General features: G+C 45.3%; 2 protein-coding genes across 4 annotated transcripts in view; one reads left to right on the top strand and one right to left on the bottom strand.

The window, feature by feature from the left end:
• Positions 1-1,171: 1,171 nt before the first annotated feature.
• Positions 1,172-21,637, bottom strand: FSAF1 (40S small subunit processome assembly factor 1). 2 transcript variants are annotated; one of them, XM_070043845.1, is made up of 8 exons: positions 21,278-21,637; positions 18,813-19,156; positions 10,117-10,179; positions 4,449-4,505; positions 3,340-3,435; positions 3,131-3,217; positions 2,510-2,562; positions 1,172-1,468 (listed from the first exon to the last, which is right to left on the bottom strand). In XM_070043845.1, exons 1-8 carry the CDS (start codon positions 21,354-21,356, stop codon positions 1,330-1,332), a joined length of 918 nt encoding a protein of 305 aa, XP_069899946.1. In that variant the 5' UTR covers positions 21,357-21,637; the 3' UTR covers positions 1,172-1,329. The 2 variants fall into 2 exon arrangements, with proteins under 2 accessions (XP_069899946.1, XP_030695418.1); XM_030839558.3 differs by lacking the exon at positions 10,117-10,179 and having other exon boundaries at positions 21,278-21,632.
• GNPAT (glyceronephosphate O-acyltransferase) overlaps positions 21,459-22,744 on the top strand; it is a 30,992-nt gene continuing 29,706 nt past the window's right edge. Inside the window, exon 1 of one of the 2 annotated variants that reach the window (XR_004035786.3) lies at positions 21,459-21,721. Coding sequence is in view for 1 of the 2 variants with exons in the window: in XM_030839544.3 (XP_030695404.1) it covers positions 21,644-21,721 (78 nt within the window). In the remaining variant the exon portion in view is untranslated. The remainder of the gene's footprint in view (positions 21,722-22,744) is intronic. The other variant, XM_030839544.3, reaches the window with a different exon arrangement.

Genomic DNA, 22,744 nt, shown 5'->3' with positions numbered 1-22,744 from the left:
CCAAAACTTTATTATTTGTTAGGCTTGGATCTCAATTTTTGGCACTGAAAACAAAAAAAAATTGAAGACCTTTTTTTTTAAAGTTCCACAAGCTTTGAGAAGTTCCAGACACTTTCAACAAGGGCAATATTATTTTAAAATATACGTATGATTACCCCAGGTGATGACTTAGAAAGAGATAACATTTGCTTAACTCATCTGTTGTGTTATTTAATAGTCATGGTCATTTTTACCACAAAAGTTGTATTTTATTTATACAAGTTCTTACAAAGTAGAGTTTATACACTTTGGCTGAAAATCGAAAATGCTCTTCCCACAAAACAACTGACAAATGATCACATTCTTAGTTCTTTGATGATATAGTAACATTAAATCATTTTTAGAAAATTAAAAAGCAATTTTAAGCTAATTATTAGCATCTACAAATCCGTAAAATTATGAAATATCTACAAGCAAATGCACAAAACACCAGTGAAAGTGAAACTCGAGTGAACCTTGATGGAGAATATTAAAACATTCTTCTCAATAGTTTTGAAACAGGAGGGAAGGGGGCAGGGCACAACCTTTGAAAGAATGACATAGCCCGAGGACACGACATAAACTGATTAGAACCAAATGGGTCCAAGATGGCGGACGAGTCGACTTCCACTAGACCTTGAGCCTCAGTATACGCTCACTGTGACACATCAGCAAGCTAAATGACACACCCACAGGCGCCATGACAGTTCCAAGAGCGACCACAAGGGTCAAAAAGAGGGCGGCGGCCCAGTTCCTGGAAATCCCCGCCCCTTCCCCCAAACAGCTGGAATACTCCTACCACTCATTAGCCTGTGAAATGACCCACCCCTATAAAAACGGACAACCCCAGACCCTGGTGCCACTCTCGCCTTCTGAGATGGCCCACGCCGTCTGTGGAGTGTGTGTCTCTAAATAAATCCACTTCTTCCCCATCTGTCACTTTGTCTCTCGCTGAATTCTTTCTGCGATGAGACATCAAGAACCTGAGCTTCATGAAGTCCTGAGACCAGGTGTGTGACCTCAGCTGGAAGCCTGTGGGTTCAAGTCCCAGTCTGAGTTACACGGTTTCAGTTTTACTTCAGATTCACATTACAGTTGTGGCCCAACATGGTTATCACCAAAAAAAAAAAAAAAAAAAAAATCAGACACTTCAGCAGATAGAAATTTTATTATTTCAATTTGATTCTGTTCCCTAAAATAAAAGAGCAGTCTATGAAATATGAAATAAATAAGAATAATCTGGAAGTCGTGTAGGGGTCCAGTTTCGGTCACTGGCACCTTCCCATTTCTCTCTTTATTTTATAAAGTACTTCATTTAGCCACTCTGGAAGAATTTATTTTTTTGATATCAACTTGGCTCAGAATCAGTGTCCCATTTTTGAATTTTCCAACCTGTCCAATCCGTCCACTTGACAAAATACTGGGAGCCGATTTCTTCTTTTTGGATTTCCTACATTTAAAGTGAGAGGAAGGTACTATAGTTAAGCTTATACAAAAGGATTTCAGCACCACCAACCAGGCCACCGAGGTCTGGCCCTGCAACCTCCTGGCCCCTCCCATGCAAGGCCCCCGCCCCACTGCAGCACCACTAGCTTCCTGCGTCCCTGAACATGCCAACTGCCTCCTGCCCTAGGGCCTTTGCACTGGTTTCTTCCACGTTGAATATTCAGCTACCAGATCTTTCCGGATCTTCCCCACTCAGTTCTTGACTCAGATGCGGCCTCCTTAGAACGACACACCAGCCCACCCTCAGTGACGTTCTCTCACGATGCACTATTTCAACCTCCTCACAAAACCTGCCAGGACCTGACATGCCCTTACTTATCTGTTTAGATGTTTTGCTGTGTTTCCCTCCCTAAAATATAAGCTCCTCCAGGGCGGGGACTCTCAGTGTGATCATGGCTGTGCGCCCAACACCTAGACACCTATGTGCCGGCGCACAGTGGGCCCTTGACAGACCACACAACCAGAAGAGATGACCACCTTCCAGCATGTGCAAGCTCGCTAGGGGTCCAAGAAAAAGCTCAAGACAAAAGTAGATTTTGAAACAGTAATTTGAGGAGAGAGAAAAAGGTACTTGAGCAAAAGCTAAGAAGCAAGCAGAATGGCACAAAATCAACGCTCCATTACTCAAACCACGGTGCTCTGCCTCATGTGGTCATGCAAGTGCAGGCAGCACAGGCTCTCTTAGGAGGGGACAGAGGTCTTGTTGGAAACGTCAGCCTCAGCTTTTCCACTAGTCACTGCACATGTCTGGTCTTTGAAAATGGGAGACTGGAGAAGGTTCCTAGTTCAATCCTGAGGGAGTTGTCTGATCTTGGACAATTTACTGAATCCTGTCTCCCCCCTCAAGGGCTGACTTAGGATCAGGAGAGACAGTGCACCACTCTATCAGGCTTGAAACACCACATCAATTCAAGATATCATGTTCAGAACTAACCAATGGATTTATCCAAATCATTCTACCCGAGTACCTGATGGTATCACTCACCTGTCTTCCTGTCCTTTCCTCTTCTTTTTCTTGAAAATATCTGTGTCCTGGGCCTGATTTCACAATTAAAGAAAACATATGTATCAGTAATGGAGATTCAAAAAAAAGGCAAGAGGTTTGTGACCAAAAGCCACAGAGATATCATTTATTTTTAATATTTTTTTCAAGTAGGCATGTTAATTATACAAAGTTTCATCCTAAAACCCTTTCAAGACTGTGAAAGGCCATTCAGAGAAAACAGACAGGAGAAATGTCAAATCTTCCATTTTAGGCGAAAGGGAGGGAGCGTAACATCTATTCCCCTTGTGGTTTTTCAGAAGCCCGTGTGTTGTATACAATGTAAAAGGCAAAAAAAAAAAAAAAAAAAATGACTGCATATAGGGAAAAGGTCAAAGTAGCTCCCAGTACCTGAACAGGAGTTTGCTATTTCAAAGCAAACCTTTCAGGTAAATAAGTCAGATTATGTGGCTGGTATCACAAAATGTAGCTGACTTGAAGAGAGGGTAAGAACAGTCATCTAACTCTAGATTTGTTGCTGTCTAGACTGCTTTCCAAGCAGCGGGGTCCAGCAAATTGCAACCACCTTTCTGTTCTAGTTTAAGAAAAGGCTATCACACCTACCGTTCTCTTTACTTTTTCCTTTGCAGACTTTTTTTCTTTGATTTGCTCCTGCAAAACCTTGTAATTCACATAACTATTTTTGGGAGGCTGAAATGAGAAAGAACACCAAGCATCATTTCTGACTTGGCCTTTGCCCCCGCCCTGCCCTGCCCGGGGCGCCCCCCTTTGCTGCACCCCGTCTGCGGGTGGGAGGCAGAAGCAGCCCTCACCTTAGCGCCCAGCATAATGGCGCGTCCCTGCTCCAGGACTCTCTCCTTTCCTTTTCCATAACCTGTGATCCCAAACCGGTGCACTTCCAAACGAGCCTGCAGACACAAAGCACAGTCAGGCCCAAGTGCCTTCCAGAAACTCCACAGAGGAAACACAGCCCTAGGAGTGCTGCCTGCCAGACACGATGGGCTACACGCCCAGCACTTTTATGGAGGACCTGCAGGGGCTACACCTCGCAAGAGTGCTGTCACGGTGTGGTTTAAGCAGCTTTGTGGAGTCTCTCACAAAGGTCCATAACCTCCCCACGCCATTCTCCCACACTGAATGCAGGCAGTCGAAGCAAAGACTTATCTCCACACAAATTAGTGACAAAACGAGGGTGACCCGCAGAGCTCTGCTGTACTTTAGGATGTGCCCTAAAACAAGCTACTACCCATAAAGGCAACAACTAAAAGTACCTTCCCAAATACATCTACTCACACGTGGAAACCCTTTATCACAGCAGCTTCAAACACAGGTCCATGTTCTTTCTTTAAAAACATATTGTAGAAGAGAAAACGTCACCAATACCCACTCTCGGCAGCTGGATTACTTCCTGTCTTTTTTCTCACACATTATTTTAAAATTTTTATTATTATTATTTATTTATTTATGTATTATTTTGGCTGTGCCAGGTCTTAGTTGCGGCACGTGGGACCTTCATTGCGGCACGTGGGACCTTCATTGCGGCACGTGGGACCTTCATTGCAGCACATGGACTCTTAGTTGTGAAATGCATGTGGGATCTAGTTCTCCGACCAGGGATCGAACCCGGGCCCCCTGCATTGGGAGGGTGGAGTCTTAACCACTGGACCACCAGGGAAGTCTCTCTCACACATTTTTAAAACCTAGTCACAACCACAGAACACACACATCCTTGCTTTTCCTACTTACCATTGTATCATTGACACTGTAGTCACAAAACCGACATGTTTTAAACGACTGCACAATGTTGAATCAAGTAAATGTAGTGTGATGTGCTCCACCATTTCCCCAACCATTGGACAACATGTAAACATATGCATTTTTGTTACAAAGCTGAAAAAATTAAGAATTTCAAAGCACGTACCTTTTCTAAGTTAAATTCTTGTATATCCACATCTTTCTCGAGGATACTAGTTTTGGTCTGAAAAGGAAAAGAAAACATTCTTATTAATAAGGTCATCTGTTCCTTATAGCATTCATCATACCAAGAGCATACTCATGTTTTAAAAGCCTTGAAACTGGCCCAGATGCCTAAATAACAAACAATAATACATGCTTGTTGCACAGAAGCCTAATTAACAGCTAATGGAAGATAAACAGAGAAAATAAATTTAAGGTTTCAAAGTTTAAGAAAAGACTGACGAGAAGCTAAAAAAGAAAAGAGAGTAAGAGAGAGACCAATGTCTGTATCTCACACACCAAATGTGGGAAACTCTGTATGGTGGGGGGTTTAGAAAAGGATAACTGAGCAGAATTTTAGAGGGTAAAAAGGTCATATTTAAATAATTCTCAGGAATTCCCTCGCGGTCCAGTGGTTAGGACTTAGCGCTTTCTCTGCCATGGCCCGGGGTTCAATCCCTGGTCAGGGAACTAAGATCCCACAAGCTGGGAGGGGAAGGAAGGGAAGGAAGGGAGGGAGGGAGGGAGGGAGGGAGGGAGGGAGGGAGGGAGGGAGAGAGAATTTCCTCTTTTCTTCCCTCCTATCCAGCCACTGGAATAATGGCTAACTCTCTTAAACTCTCTTGAGTTGAAAATTTCTTTCAGGAACATCAGATTTCTAGAAATGATGGAGACTGGGTTTATAATTCCCCACAGAAAATAATGATACTGGAAATGCCATCAAAATATGTGACTCTTTGCATCAATATATCCCCTGGCTGTGGTTACCAATCCATAGAATTGACCAGAAGTTTGAGACTTCAAGGAAACTATTGTCAAATCTGGCCAAGGACAGCGGTCTCTACTCAACCTCAGGCCATCCCAGCCGTGCAGCATCTAGAAAAGCAGTCCTGGCCTCTGGCTCGGAGGGGCCGGGTCTGTGCGGAGAGCAACGGACAGGGGAATGGCTTGTTAAAACCCTTCTGCTTGTAACCTGCCTTCACTGGTTAAGCTCGCTTTAGTTATTTTGTTCTTTCCTTTCCCCTCTCTTTAACTGCATACCTACCCAGCTTCTCGTAGCCTAGTTGTTTTGCAGGAATTTGGAGTCAGCTCCTGCCCCGTGCGAGCTGGCTAAGGCTGGCCGGGTCATCAGCCCTAAAATGGGCCTGCGCAGGTGTCCGAGGAAGGGCCTTTTGAGGTCAGGGGCCAGAAAGCTCCGATCACGCTGAGCACCTCCATTCTGAACACAGACGCCTGTGACCCAGATACGCCTGCACAGAACACCGATTACCTCACCTTTTCCCCTTCCTCCGATCACCCTTCCCCACTCCTAAGACCACCATGCTTATCCCATAAAGACCCCAGCCCCCTCGCTGTTGGGAGGCGGATCTCAGACTTGTTCTCCCATCTCCTCACTTGGCTGCCTCCTGAATAAACTGTAAACCTCGGCATCTACGCGTCTGGCTTGCTGCACGTCGGGCAAATGGACCTGGTTCGGCAACAGATCCTTCTTTACAGAAAAAATTCTTGGATAATTATCATGGTGCTGAGTCTATCAGCATGATCCCCACCCCCACCTTCACTTTAGTTTCTACTTTTAGCTTTAAAACCACTTTAGTACAGTATTCACAATGCAGCACCTGCATTTAGAAATAATCAGTGGCCTCCCGTCTTCTTTCCCCTACCCTCACTGTGGTAGGGGGCACTAGTGCCTACAGGTAATACCGGCTCCTCCTCCGCTTCTAGGCTCACAGGAGAACTGGGCTTTGCTGCCTACCCGAAGTTAGGCACGGCTACATGACTTGTTTTGGCCAAAGTGTGAGCAGACGGAAGCATGCCCCTTCCACATGAAACCTCTAAGAGCCTTCATCGGGACTTCCCTGGTGGTGCAGTGGTTAAGAATCCGCCTGCCAGTGCAGGCGACACGGGTTCGAGCCCTGGTCTGGGAAGATCCCACATGCTGTGGAACAACTAAGCCCATGAGCCACAACTACTGAGCCCGTGAGCCACAACTACTGAAGCCCATATGCCCTAGAGCCCGTGCTCCACAACAAGAGAAACCACTGCACTGAGAAGCCCATGCACCGCAACAAAGAGTAGCCCCTGCTCGCCACAACTAGAGAAAGCCCGCGCGCATCAACAAAGTCCCAACACAGTCAAAAAATAAAAAATAAATTAAAAAAAAAAAGGCTTCATCTACTCCCCTTCTCCACCAAATGGTGGAGCCCCTATCACCCTGGGCCCCTAGAACAGGACGGCATGGATCATAGCCGCCTGCCCTGACAATCCTGATGAACACGTAACATGAGAACAAGATTAACTTCTGCCTTTAAACCACTGAGATGTAGGGACTACTTGTTATGGAACCACTGTCTCACCCATCTTGACTGATAAAGCCTCACTGTCCCACACACGAGAGAGAGAAACGTTTGGAGACTGTGAGACCTTGTCTGTTAGGTAGTGAAGAAGAAAGCAAGCTATAAGAAGCAGACTCAGACTGAGTACCAGACTCAGTGAACTTTCTCATGGGCTGACTTGCTGACCAAAAGTATTTTCTACTGCACTGGTTAAGATTTTTCTTCTATTAGTTACCCTGTCCAAACTTTGTCCAATTAGAAAAGAGTTGGGTAAATAAACACTCTCTTTTTAATTTATGCCAGCAGTTCTGGGAATATTGAGAAATTTTTTCATATCTTCTTGAGCGTAAATTATTTCAATTAGATTACTTTCTTCTTAATACCTATCTGACACTCGATATACTAAACAGTAGGGGACATGGTACAGCTAAAGGGTGATGGACTTCAGGGCAGCCCTGGGGTACGGCAGAGATTATGAGGGCAGTAAGAACCCGGGGCAGGGACTTCCCTGACAGTCCAGTGGTTAACACTCCATGCTTCCAACGCAGAGGGCGCAGGCTGGATCCCTGGTCGGGGAACTAAGATCCCATGTGCCATGGGGCGTGGCCAAAAATAAATAAATAAATAATAAAATATAAAATAAACATTAAAAAAAACACAAGAACCTGGGGCAATAACTTGACAGAATGTCTTTATGTCTAGTGAAGCTTCTGGTGCAGTACACTTGTGTTCCTCAAGAGACAAACAGCCTAACTAACCTACATTCCCTCTCGCTTGTGTAGTAGCTGGGCACACAGCTTTTAAGCCAGAAAGTCTGGGGTCTGAACCTGAGCTCTAGCACTTATTTCACATCCACAGTCCTTCATCTGGAACCCTGAGACAATTCAGATGGTGATGCTGTGAATATACTGAATACTGTCCAAGACAGCAACCCGTAATTAAGCGCATTCACGTTTCTGCAGCAATGCCTATGAATATTCACGCCCAATGGAACCAACAGAAATAACTCTTAAGCCTCACTTCAGTTCAGGTCGGGTTTTACTGCCAAATAAATTTGCGCCAAACTTAAAAAAACAACTTAGCTTGTGCTTTCTAAAGCTCTGGGGTTTTGGAACTGCAGATATGGGATGGTGGGGTACCTGCTTAAATGCAGGCAAAGAGCTCAACCTCTCTAGGCGTCAACCTCTTCTGCGAAATGAAGACAGGTCACGCTGTGAAGACCTAATGAGATACCGAACTAGTTAATGAATGCAAATAATCACGGTTAGTACAAGTAAGCACTCAGGAAATACTGGTAAATCTTTACTCAGCAGTTCCTTACATGTTCAGAAGCAGTGTATGCGTACCTCAGTCCAGGCCACAGGATCCAGGCGTCCCTTCTGACCTACAGTACACTGTTCTATTATTTCTACTGTATCTTTCTTGTCTCTTTTCTGTGGAGGCCATAAGGTTCATGAGATGGACCAGTGTGAGGGGTGGAAAAATCACATCGATCAGACACACCTCTGAAGGCCAGACAATACTTGGATCATTTTAAGCTACACTTGACCCTTTCATTTCTTAAGAGCACAGGAATTTTCTTCCTTATAGGCAGCCTTGCACTCATTAAAGAGTGAGTTCATCCACTCAATCCTCAAATCACAAGTCCAGGCCACCCCATTTTGAACCTGGACCCCTGCAGTAATCCTCACTCGGTCCCCTCATGCCTCTGGCTACTGCTCACCTATGATCCATTTACCACGCAGGGGCCAGAGCCATCTTTTTAAAATATAAATCAGATCACTTCACGCCCTTGCTTAAATTCTCTGGTGGCTTTCCATGTGCTTTAAACTAACTCCAAAGGCCCCATGTCTCCGAGGCCTGGTGCGGGCTGGCCTCAGCCTGTCTCTCCAACAGCCCACACCTTCCCCCCTCCGTCCCCCTCCCCCTTGTCTTCTGGCTCCTGGAACCCCGCAGGCCTCTCTACAGCTCAGGGCATTTGCAAAGCAGCTTCCCTCCCCTGCATTACTCTGCTCTCTCCTTCCCCAGCACCCTGCAACAGAGCATCAGCCTCAAGTCACCTCCTCGGACACCTCTGACCACTGGCTCTAAAGGAAGTTCTGCCTGCTACTCTCAGGACCCTGTATCTTTCCTTCAGAGGGTTTATAGCTCTTTTTAAGTATATTATTGATATTAATTTATCCAGGGTTTGCCCAATCCACCAGTAAACCATACACTCCATGAGAGAAGAGGGCTGTACCTTGTTTACTGTGGGATCTCCTGGGCCTGGCAAAGAGTAAGCACCCAATTATTTGTGGAATAAATGAATGAATAAGATTTCTGGGCAGACTACATCTATAGAGCTTTACAAATGGGACATGATCAGGAAGTTCACTTGTAGGTCAGCTATCTGGAATGGGTAAAATATTAAACAAATGGTGACCAAGTTCCCAGATAAGTCCATTAAAAGGGGTTCTGGTCAACAACTCCGATGCAGGGGGAAGGGTTTCCCACACAAGGGAGCAACGGTCCCACACAGTCAGGTGTCCTACAGTTCAGTGCTACTCTGACACTATCTACCAGAGATGGCACAGGTTCCGCAGGTGAAGGGGCTCAGTCCTACGATACCGTCCCCACTTCAGAGGCCAAATGCAAGCCCAGGTTGTTACCTGTAGTACTTCTAACAGACCGCCTACAGACTGGAAGTTCTCATGACCCCCTCCTTGGGTTCAACTAATTTGCTAGAGTGGATCACAGAACTCAAGAAACCCGTTTACCTCCTAGATCACCAGCTTATTCTAAAAGGACATAACTCAGGGACAACCAGATGGAGGAGATGCAGAGGGCAAGGCTCGTGGGAAGGGCGAGGAACTTCCACACCCTCTCCAGGTTCCACTCTCCCAACCTGGAAGCTCTCCAAACCGAACCCCGTCCTTCTGGAGTCTCAGAGGTTTCATCACATAGGCATAATTGAGTAAATCGTTGGCCACTGGCAACTAGCCCCTTTGCCCTCCCCAGAAGTCAGGGCATAGGTTCTCTAATCACAAGGTTGGTTCTCCTGGCAAGCAGTCCCCATTCAAGGACGCTTTCCAAGTCATTTCACTAACACAACAGAAGACACCTTTACTGTTCTCATCTCTTAAGAAATTCCAAGGGTTTTAGCTCTGTGCCAGAAACAGGGACAAATATTTAATATTTCTTATTATAAATCGTCATATCACACCTACGAAAATCTGTTTCAATACACTATGTAGTTTAATCATTGTTTATTGCACAAGCCTAAATTCTGGGAAAAGAAGGTCATTTACTTGCCAGTACCTCTTGTGTTCTCGAGAATACTTCAGACAACAGAGGGCAACAGGAACTCACATGGAGACTCGACTAGTGGGGGGAGCCACATAAATGGAGAAATAAAAGGAAAACAAATAAAAAGAAAACTTCAAAGACGGCCAGCTGATTGCACGACTGGTCAATGGAGGCTACCATTATTTGATCACGTATTTTTGCGGACCCCATGTCTGCACTGTCCTACGGTGACTTGTAAGTCTTCAGAGAGCAGGGGCCACATGTACCTGTTCCCATGTTGCACAAACTCTTAGCAGAGCACTATGTGTCTTAATTACTCCAATGGTCTATCCTTTGCCTGGCATGCCCTATACCCAGGATATGCCATAACAACTAGCTCTATATTAATTTGCAGTTATTTATATGTTGCAATGTCAACATTCTAAAGTCTTTTTATGGGCGTATGTGTTTTTACTGTGTCCACATATACTGTCTCCTTAGCCAGACACAGTCACATTTTCAGAAGATAAACTTTAAAAAGGAGAAAAGGGTCAAGATGGTGTACTAGGAGGACGCGGGGTTTGTGTCTCCGCACGACTAGGGCACCTACCAGGCACCGGTGGGGGACCAAGGACACCTAAGGGGACAGGAGGAACTCCCAGCGACCGGGCAGAACGTGGGGCATGCGGGGAAGTGAAGGGGGAGGAGAAGTGGAGGCGGGACTGGACTCGAGGGGCGGCTGGGGGAGGGGAAAGGATCCCACGCCCGGAGGGGAAAGGGGAGGGACGGTTGGGTGGGCAGAGGATCAAAAGGGAGCGTGGCCAGGTTTCCCCTGCCCACTTGGGCCCCGGGGAGCCAGCTGAGATCCCGGGCCTGATCCTCTGCCCACCGAGGCCCCCTCCAGCCGCACGGGTCCTGAGGGAGTTGGGGGGGGAAGGGGGAGCAGAAGTAAAGGCCGGACCTCTAGGACCGGCACCCCTGAGGGGCAGCTGGAGGAGGGAAGGAGTTCTCATACCTTCTCCCCTTCCCCGCCTCCACGGAGCCCACCCATGGTTAGGGGTTCAGCACCGACAGGGGAGACCCTCAGGGGAGCGGAGGAACGGAAGGGAGCGCGGCCAGTGCTCTCCCTGCCCACTCGGGCGCCAAGGAGCCTGTTGGGCTCCGGGGCCTAATCCCCCGGCCTCTGACGCTCCCTCGGCAGCACAGAGCCCAAGCCCCGCCCCTGCCCCCCACCCGGGGCCCCGCCTCTACACCCACTCCAAGACGCCCTCCAGCTACGCTGAGCCTAAGCGCCACCCACACACCCTCACTGAGGGCCCGACCTCCAAACCCCGGAACTGCACACTCCGGAGGCCCCCTAGGGCCACGCTGCCTCTCCCCCAGCAGAGTTCAGGTGCGAAGCCTGAGGCCCCGGCCCGCCCTAAACCCCTCCCCCACCTAAGGTCCACCTCCCACCACCCCTCCCCCCCTAAGTTCTGCCCCCCCCATAGCCAAGGCCCTTCCGGCCTTTCTGTTTTTCCTCTTTGTTTTTTCTTTTTTCTCTTGTGGTTCTGTTTTACCTTGTTGTAGCTGTTTCAATTCTATTTTTATTTTTCCTAATGTATTTTTTATCTTTCTAATTTTATTTTATTTTTTATGCTTTGTTATTGTACCACTCCTTTTTTTTTCTTTTCTTTTGCCGTGCCACACTGCTTGCAGGATCTTGGTTCCCAGGCTGGGGGTCAGGCCTGAATTCCTGTGGTGGGAGGGCTGAGTCCAAACCGCTGGACTAACAGAGAACCTCAGACCCCAGGGAATATTAATTGGAGTGAAGCCTCCCGGAGACGGGAGGTCCTCATCTCGGGCACCAAGACCCAGCTCTACCCAACTACCTGCAAACTCCAGTGCTGGACGCCTCAGGCGAAACAACCAGTAAGACAGGAATCAGCCCCACCCATAAATAAAAATGAGACAACAAAAACTACGTTACAGATGAAGGCGCAAGGTAAGAACCTAGAAGACCAAATAAATGAAGAGGAAATAGGCTACCTATCTGAAAAAGAATACAGAGCAATGATAGTAAAGATGATCCAAAATCTCGGAAACAGAATGGAGAAAATACAAGAAACTTTTAACAAGGACCCAGAAGAACTAAAGAGCAAACAAACAGTGATGAACAGCAAAATAACTGAAATTTAAAATACTCTAGAAGGAATCAATAGCAGAATAACTGAGGCAGAAGAACAGATAAGTGACCTGGAAGATGAAATGGTGGAAATAACTGCCAGGGAGCAGAAGAAAGAAAAAAGAATGAAAAGAACTGAGGACAGTCTCAGAGACCTGTGGACAACATTAAGTGCACCAACAATCGAATTACAGGGGTCCCAGAAGAAGAAGAGAAAAAGAAAGGGTCTGAGAAAATATCTGAAGAGATTATAGTCAAAAACTTCCCTAACATGGGAAACAAAATAGTCACCCAAGTCCAGGAAACACAGAGGGTTGCATACAGGATAAACCCTAGGAGAAACACACATATTAAGCACACAAACAAAAATTAAATTCAAAGAAAAAATATTACAGCAGCAACAAAAAGCAACAAATAACATACAAGGGAATCCCCGTAAGGTTATCAGCTGATTTCACAGCAGAAACTCTGCAGGCCAGAAGGGAGTGGCAGGATATATTTACAGTGATGAAAGGGAAAAACCTACAACCAAGACAACTCTACCTAGCAAGGATCTCATTCAGATTTCACAGAGAACTCAAAAGCTTTACAAACGAGCAAAAGCTATGAGAATTCAACACCAAACCGGCTTAACAACAAATGCTAAAGGGACTTCTCTAAGCAGGAAGCACAAGAGAAGAAAAAGACCCACAAAAACAAACCCAAATCAATTAAGAAAATGGTAATAGGAACATACATATCGATAATCACCTTGAATGTAAATGGATTAAATGCTCCAACCAAAAGACACAGACTGGCTGAACGGATACAAAAACAAGACCCACATATATGCTGTCTACAAGAAACCCACTTCAGACTTAGGGACACATACAGACTGAAAGTGAGGGGATGGAAAAAGATATTCCATGCAAATGGAAATCACAAGAAAGCTGGAATAGCAATACTCATATCAGATAAAATAGACTTTAAAATAAAGACTGTTACAAGAGATAAGGAAGGACACTACATAATGATCAAGGGATCAATGCAAGAAGAAAACAATTATATATATTTATGCACTGAACATAGGAGCACCTCAATACATAAGGCAAATGCTAACAGCCATAATAGGGGAAATCAACCATAACAAAGTAATAGTGGGGAGACTTTAAAACCCCACTTACACCAATAGACAGATCATCCAGACAGAAAATAAATAAGGAAACACAAGCTTTAAATGACACAAGAGACCAGACAGACTTGATTCATACTTATAATAGGATATTCCACCCAAAAGCGGAAGAATACACTTTTTTCTCAAGTGCACACTGAACGTTCTCTAGAATAGATCACACCTTGGGTCACAAATCAAGCCTTGGAAAATTTAAGAAAACTGAAATCGTATCAACCATCTTTTCTGACGAACTCTACGAGATCAGAAATCAGTTACAGGAAAAAAAACCGTAAAAAACACAAACACATGGAAGCTAAACATTGCGCTGCTAAATAACCAAGAGATCACAGAAGAAATCAAAGGAGAAATTTAAAAAATACCTAGAAACAAATGACAATGAACACACGACGATCCAAAATCTATGGGAGGCAGCAAAAGCAGTTCTAAGAGGGAAGCTTATAGCAATTCAAGCTCACCTCAGGAAACAAGAAAAATCTCAAATAAACGATCTAACCTTACATCTAAAGCAACTAGAAAAAGAAGAACAAAGAAAACCCAAAGTTAGTAGAAGGAAAGAAATCATAAAGATCAGAGCAGAAATAAATGAAATAGAAACGAAGAAAACAATAGCAAAGATCAATGAAACTAAAAGTTGGTTCTTTGAGAAGATAAACAAAATTGATAAACCTTAAGCCAGACTCATCAAGAAAAAAAAGGGAGAGGACTCACATCAATAAAATCAGAAATGAGAAAGGAGAGATTACAACTGACACCGCAGAACTACAAAGGATCATAAGAGACTACTACAAGCAACTCTATGCCAATAAAATGGACAACCTGGAAGAAATGGACAAATTCTTGGAAGGTACAACTTTCCAAGACTGAACCAGGAAGAATTAAAAAATATAAACAGACCAATGAACAGGTAATGAAATTGAAACTGTAATTAAAAATCTTCCAACAAACAAAAGTCAGGACCAGATGGTTTCACAGGTGAATTCTATCAAACATTTAGAGAAGAGTTAACATCTATGCTTCTCAATCTCTTCCAAAAAACTGCAGAGGGAGGAACATTCCCAAACTCGTTCTACAAGGCCACCATCACCCTGATACCAAAACCAGGCAAAGATATTACAAAAAAGAAAATTACAGACCAATATCACTGATGAACATAGATGCAAGAATCCTCAGCAAAGGACTAGCAAACAGAATCCAACAACACATTAAAAGGATCATACACCATGATCAAGTGGGATTTATCCCAGGGATGGAAGGATTCTTCAATATACGCAAATCAATCAATGTGATACAGCATATAACAAACTGAAGAATAAAAACCATATGATCATCTCCACAGATGCAAAAAAAGCTTTTGAAAAAATTCAACACCCATTTATGATAAAAAAACTCTCCAGAAAATGGGGACAGAGGGAACCTACCTCAACATAATAAAGGCCATATACGACAAACCCACAGCAAACATCATTCTCAATGGTGAAAAACTGAAAGCATTTCCTCTCAGATCAGGAACAAGACAAGGATGTCCACTCTCGCCACTATTATTCAAGATGGTATTGGAAATCCTAGCCATGGCAATCAGAGAAGAAAAAGAAATAAAAAGAATACAAATTGGAAAAGAAGAAGTAAAACTGTCACTGTTTGCAGATGACATGATACTATACATAGAGAATCCTAAAGATGCCACCAAAAAACTACTAGAACAATCAATGAATCTCGTAAGGTTGCAGGATACAAAATTAACGTACAGAAATCTCTTGCATTCCTATACACTAACAACGAAATATGAGAAAGAGAAATTAAGGAAACAATCCCATTTATCATCACAACAAAAAGAATGAAATATCTAAGAATAAACTTACCTAAGGAGGCAAAAGACCTGTACTCAGAAAACTATAAAACAGTGATGAAAGAAATCAAAGATGACACAAATAGATGGAGAGATATACCATGCCCCTGGATTGGAAGAACTGAGACTGTGAAAATGACTATACTACCCAAAGCAGTCTACAGGTTCAATGCAATCCCTATCAAATTACCAATGGCATTTTTCACAGAATCAGAACAAAAATTATACAATTTGTGTGGCAACACAAAAGACCCCACACAGCCAAAGCAATGTTGAGAAAGAAAAACAGAGCTGGAGAAATCAAGCTCCCCAACTTCAGACTATACTACAAAGCTACAGTAATCAAGACAGTATGGTACTGGCACAAAAACAGAAATATAGATCAATGGAACAGGACAGAAGGCCCAGAGATAAACCCACACACCTATGGTCACCTAATCTATGACAAAGGGATACACAATGGAGACAAGACAGTCTCTTCAATAAATGGTGCTGGGAAAACTGGACAACTACATGTAAAAGAATGAAATTAGAACACTCCCTAACACCATACACAAAAATAAACTCAAAATGGATTAAAGACCTAAATGTAAGACTGGACACTATGAAACTCTTAGAGGAAAACATAGGAAAAACACTCTTTGACATAAATCACAGCAAGATCTTTTATGACCCACCTCCTAGAGTACTGAAAATAAAAACAAAAATAAGCAAATGGGACCTAATTAAATTTAAAAGCTTTTGCACAGCAAAGGAAACCATAAACAAGATGAAAAGACAACCCACAGAATGGGAGAAAATATTTGCAAATCAAGCAACAGACAAAGGATTAATCTCCAAAATATACAAACAGCTCATGCAGCTCAATATCAAAGAACCCAATCAAAAAAATGGGTGGAAAAAAAAAATTGGGTGGAAGATCTAAATAGACATTTCAGCAAAAACGACATACAGATCGTCAAGAGGCACATGAAAAGATGCTCAACATCCCTAATTATTAGAGAAATGCAAATCAAAACTACAATGAGGTATCACCTCACACCGGTCAGAATGACCATCATCAAAAAATATACAAGCAACAAATGCTGGAGAGGGTGTGGAGAAAAGGGAACCCTCTTGCACTGTTGGGAATGTAAATTGATACAGCCACTGTGGAGAACAGTATGGAGGTTCCTTAAGAAACTAAAAATAGAACTAGCATATGACCTAGCAATCCCATTACTGAGAAACTGTAATTCAAAAAGACACATGTAGGGACTTCCCTGGTGGCGCGGTGGTTGGGAATCCGCGTGCCGATGTGGGGGACAAAGGTTCGTGCCCTGGTCCGGGAAGATCCCACATGCCACGGAGCGGCTGGGCCCGTGAGCCATGGCCGATGAGCTTGCACGTCCGGAGCCTGTGCTCCGCAACGGGAGAGGCCACAACAGTGAGAGGCCCGTGTACCGCAAAAAAAAAAAAAAAAAAAAAAGACACATGTACCCCCATGTTCACTACAGCACTATTTACAACAGCCAGGACATGGAAACAACCTAAGTGTCCATCGACAGATGAATGGATAAAGAAGATGTGGTACATGTATACAATGGAATATTACTCAGCCATAAAATAAATGAAATTGGGTCATTTGTAGAGATGTGGATGGACCTAGTGTCTGTCATACAGAGTGAAGTTAAGTCAGAAAGAGAAAAACAAATACCGTATATTAATGCATATATGTGGAATCTAGAAAAATGGTACAGATGAGCCTAGCTGCAGGGGAGGAATAGAAAGGGAGACGTAGAGAATGGACATGTGGACATATGGGGGGAAGAGATGGTGGGACGAATCGGGAGATTAGGTTTGACAATACACCACCGTGTGTAAAATAGCTAGCTACTGGGAACCTGCTGTAAGGCACTGGCAGCTCAGACCGGTGCTCTGTGATGGCCTCGTGTGGTGGGATGGCTGGGGGGAGGAGGTCCAAGAGGCAGGGGATGTGTGTATGCGTATGGCTGATTCACTTGGCTGTGCAGCAGAAACTAACACAACATTGTAAAGCAATCATACTCCAATTAAAAACAAAAAAAAAAAAGAAAGAAAGAAAAGGGGAGAACCACCAAGGAAGCTAAAAATTTCATCAAGTTGAGGAAGTCCAAAATGTAAAACGAGTTGAGGTTCCTGAGAAAAGCCAACTACAATGAAAAGGGATTCTTTGGAGCAGAAAGAAGAATAACAGCCTGCTACACATGTTCCATTATTAAGAGATAGGGAGATGCAGACTCATTCAATGCCAACTTTTTTGTCCTTTCTATTAGAAAGAAAACTCTCTATTCCAGAAAGATGAACACGAGTTGAATCTAAGCAGAAAGTGAAGACCGAGACCTTTGAGGAAACAAGGGAGGGTACCTAGATGCTTTATGTCAGTTAAATTCTCCAAACACATAATTGTATTGCACAACAGTGCTTTCCAACCTTCTTCACATCATGGCACACAGAGAAAATACTAATATGTCTGGCTCACTGCGGTACTCTGTGGTAATACCAGTCTTTCTGGAAGCTCCCTGGCTGGCCGGCTTGGGGGCTCTGGCTGCAAGGGCCAAAGGAATCCATTTCTTGGTCTGCCTGTTAACAGTTCCCATTGCCCCAGTATTTGGATACTGTAAGAATTGGAAAGCTGACCTAGAATCCTAAAATAAAGGTAGATATGGTTACAGAATGCATTAATAATCTTTGAGGAAGAGATGCTGGTGAGCTTGACATAAAGTACTAACTAAATTCTAGAAAAGATGTGGTAAACACCAGTCACTAGCACGTGTTCACATGTTCATCAAGAATACGCAAGCCTAACTGTCTTTGTAGTGGGTTGAATCGTGGTCTCCAAAAAGAAATGTCCATGCACTAATCCCCGGGAATCTGCAAATGTGACCTTATTTGGAAAAGGCATCTTTGGAGTGTAATTAAGTTAAGGATCTCACGATAAGATCCATCCTAGATTTAGGGTGGCCCTAAATCCAATGACGGGTGTCCTTCTAAGAGAAAGGCAGGAGAGTTGAGACTCAGACACCAGGAAGAAGTCCATGTGAAGACAGAGGAAGAGCCCAGAGCTCTGCAGCCGCCAGAAGCTGGAAGAAGCAAGGAAGGACCCTCCCCCGGCAGAGGGAGCGTGGCCCAGCCAACAACATGATTTGGACTTCTGGCCTCCAGAACTGGAAAGAATACATTTCTGTACAGCAGCCCCAGGAAACTAAGACAATCCTCTTTCTTTTTATGACAGACAAAAGTGTACAGGACATGGGGAAAGCAACAGATATGTGACGTCTGGATTTTTGCAATGAATTGGACAAAAACTTGTGAAAAAGTTTGGATAAGCAGCCATGCCTCTCTCAGAGAGACTGAATTCGGAGTCAGACTTCCAAGTTCAGCCTGAGATTGCTGCTCAGCAGTCACACTGCTTTCCATCAGAATGCAAGTTCCTTGAGAGAAAGCAGTTTTTGCCTTTTGTTCCCAGGGCCTAGAACAGTGGCAGGGCAACATCAGGGTTTTCACCACGAAGGCCAGTTCATTACCTTTGTGTTCTCGTCTTGATCGGGCTTCTGTTTTCTTTTTCTACTTCTGCTGTGAAATTTCACCACTTCTACTGGTTCCCTGTCGTTCCTCAGGGGAGAGGGGGCTACTGCAGAACTAGAGACTACAGGTCCTGAAGGGAAACCACCAGGGGTCACGGCGGGAACACCCTGCAGCTCTTCCTGGAGTTCCTGGAAGAAGCTGGAAGCGCTCTTCCTCTGGCCTCTGACAAGAGATCCAGGTTGGAGATCTGGCTCTGCAACCAAGGCCCCTGGGGTCCCCATATCTCTTTTCTTCTCTGTTTTCTTTCTGATCCTTTTCTGCTCTGCTTCATCTTCCGTCTCTCCTGTTCGTTCAAACACAAAAGGAAAAATAAACATTTTGTGTTTTAGCTATCACTAATACCAAATCACGCGAATGCACGTGTACAGGTGCCACAGCTATAAACATGCAGAAATACACACAAAGACAAAAACTATTTTTATTCCAAGAGGGTCGTATTTGCACAATTTATAGAATCCAAAGTGCACAGTCATCTTTTCCCAGGTAACTATATTTACGTCTTTGACTCTTACTAGCACAATTACTTTAGTCCTCATGTTGGTCCTGACTGTACGTGTCATCATCACAATACCCCAGAAACTGGTAGTCCCTGTTGGCTCATACTTTGTAATAAAAATGTTAGTACATCTGCCACTGCAGCCAGTGTTTCTTTTTTTTTTTTTTTGCGGCACGCGGACCTCTCACTGTTGTGGCCTCTTCCGTTGCAGAGCACAAGCTCGGGACGCACAGGCTCAGCGGCCATGGCTCACGGGCCCAGCCGCTCCGCGGCATGTGGGATCTTCCCAAACCGGGGCACAAACCCATGTCCCCTGCGTCGGCAGGCGGACTCTCAACCACTGCGCCAACAGGGAAGCCCCAGTGTTTCTTTTTAACACTTTCTAGGGTTACAGGTGGGGACCGCGGTCTTCCTATTTCCTTTCACGGTTATGAATTAAGATGAACCTAAGACAACTGGCTTAATTCGAATGCCTTTACTTTCAACTAAATCTCCACACCTCCCCTTTGTTTCAGCTGCTCAAACTCTGACCAGTCACCTGAAGGTTCTGACAAGAACTCTAGGCCTAACGACTCACCGACAGTATGACTATTACAGAGCTCTCCAAACATTAGCTATTTATGTTTGTCTATTTTCTCAGTCTTTTATTCAGTAAATATGTATTAAGAGTCGACTAACCTTTGGCATTAGGCATATACAAATGAGTAGATACAGCCCATGCCTTCGGAGCTCCAAGCATAATTTCCAGGCTGTGTTAACACGACCTATATTTAGGATTTTGCAGAATAGTCCTTTCCTCTAGGACTTCTCAAGGTCAGAGGCTAAGTCTTCTCTGTCTTCCGACATTCCCAAGGGCACAGAGATGCCCTGTCCACAGTTCAAGTCGATAACAAGTGCAGGGGTTGGAGCCAGAGAGTGTAGGGCTTGGAACCCAAGCTCTGAAAATTACTAACTGGGTGAACTTCAAGTTTTTTAACCTTTAGTGCTTGTTTCTACAATAATGGGATCTGTCTTGTAATAATGGTATTAATGACAACATCTATTTCATAGGATTGTTGTGAAAATTAAACGAGTATATACCTGCAAAGCATGGAGTGTATGGTAAGTTCTCAATACGATTTTAGCTATTATTTTTACTGTGTAATGAGCTTAGAATTTTGAGCAATGGCTCCAAAATAAAATAGCAACATCACGCTACAAAGTTAAGAAATACGTTTGGCCTTTAAAGGCACTAATGCCTAACGATTATCTTTGGTGCAGGAACAAAGGATGTCACCTTCCCTGGGGCAAATTCTTCAGAGTGTGTGTAACGGTCTCCCTACCCAAGTGCCAGGAGTTGCCAATCTTTAACGATAAGCTCTTTTATCTTCCTCTTCCCCAGTCAAGATAAAAGAAGGAGAACATAAGTCAGCCAACTTAGGGATGACAGGTCATGAAGAGCTTCCTGTGAAACCGCCCCCCGAAGTCCTTGGCAGGGGACACACTGAAGGATGAGATCCCCACATGACAAGGTGGCACCAATGCCCGAGGGTCAGGCGAGTCTGGGGGGTGCGTGGGGAAAAGGGGCTTCCCGGAGGAAAGCGATTCAGGGGAAAGGGGTGCTATTTCGAGAGCCCGAGGTCCTGCGAACACCTCCCCGGTAAGTCTGAAAGCCTTGGTGCTTCCGACACGCAAGCCGGTCCCCACCGAAGGACGAGCTAGGAGGTTTAATTCATAAAAAACGCTCAACAGACTCCGGTCGCAGGTGAGGGTGATCTCCGACAGAAGCGAGTGGGGGACCCACTGTCAGAACCGGGTCGGACGAGCTGAGAGGTGCTCGACGTTCAAGAACCTTTAGTCGCGGAGGTCGGCCCAGTTCCGGGCTGCTCAAGTCCGCTCTCCACGTGGGCTCCGAAGGCCCGTACTCACCAAAGTCGTAGAGGTTCTGGAGCAGAACGTCCAGAAGGGCCTGAGGAGCGGAGGCGTCTAGCGCTGGCTCCTGCGCCATCGTGGGGCCCGGCCGGTCGTAGCGGGACAGCGCAGAGCGCGCGAGACTCCGGCGGCCCGGCACCCGCTTCCGGGTTCCGATATGCTGCGCACGCGCGCGCTGCAGGTCCCCGCGCGGCTTCCGTCCTGGTTAAGATGGCGACGCCCGGGGTCCTGCGGAGGGGCCGCGGAGGGTGCTGCCGCCCTAGGCGAGGTCGGGCCGCCCCGCGCGGAAGAACCGCCCCCAGCAGCACCCCAACCACCGCTTAGCTAAGAATCCCAGGCCACGCCCGGGACAGCGGCCGCAGCATGGATTCTTCCAGTTCGTCTAGCTCTTGCTTCTCCGTCGGCTCCACCAGTCCCGGCGCTGTCGTGCTCCTCTACTCGGTATGCGCCCGGGGGAGCGAGGCCGGGGCGGGGCCGCGGGAGAGAACCCCCTTCTCCTGGTCCCGGGTTCCTCCGGGCCGCGACCCAGGGCCCGGAAGAGTGGGTCCGAGCCTCCTCCCCACCCCCGCAGGAGGGATTAGGTGCTTGATTTGGTTTCTAGGGCAACGGTGTAGCGCTGCGTGTGGGAATGTCCGTGTGCTTTTAGAAGTTTCTCCTGGTGATGGTTCCGCTGGTTCCCTCCCGCTCGTTCCTTCCCTTCCCTTCCACCAGGCGTTGGGCCTTCAGAACGCCCCTGGCACGGGAACGAGGCGGGGATAATTGGAGTCTCTCCATCTCTTGCGAGGCGTGTCGGGCTACCTTTCGGTCGAACCCGAGGAACCTGCGGGTCTGACTCAGCTTGAGGTAGCCCGTGGCTCCCCATCCCGCTCTTTTGCAGCTGTGATATTCCCGGGAAAAAAAGTATTTGGCTTGTCTGTGGGCATTGAGTTTCTAAGACTTAACGTTTATCATCTAAGAAGATTTGGAGTTCTGGAAATTTGTATTGTGTTTCTGTCCTCTGCCCATCATTGTACTTTTTCCACAAGTCATTTTGGAAGAGAGCTAATACCCCCCGGCCTCTCTCCAGTTCACCCCCCAACCGCCTCTTCTGATTTTAACCGGTCTTTTTTGCGACGGAATGTTGGTCACTCAGAATTGTCATGAAGAAATTACGAGGTGGAAGCTTTGTAGCCCTCAGTATTTCACAACCCTGGGGCAATTGACTTTTTTTTTTAAACCAAATTAAGTTTTATCTACCTTAGGAGGAAATAAAAGAATGCATTTTAAAGTCATGTTACCAGTGTTCTGGCTTAAATATAATGTTAATTTATGTAGGAGGGTCATAACAGGGAAAACACAAGAGCAAGATAAACAAAAAACTCAGTTTCAGAAAAGAATGTATATACCTATGGCTACCTTCAAATTGGGAGACCAGTGGAGCATGGGGAAACTTCTGTTCCCTTGCTGTCAAGAGCTCTGGGCTTA

This window comes from Globicephala melas, chromosome 16, assembly GCF_963455315.2.
Source record: "Globicephala melas chromosome 16, mGloMel1.2, whole genome shotgun sequence".
NCBI lineage: Eukaryota > Metazoa > Chordata > Mammalia > Artiodactyla > Delphinidae > Globicephala > Globicephala melas.
Note: the sequence above shows the minus strand (reverse complement) of the source record. Positions and strands in the feature narration are given on the sequence as shown.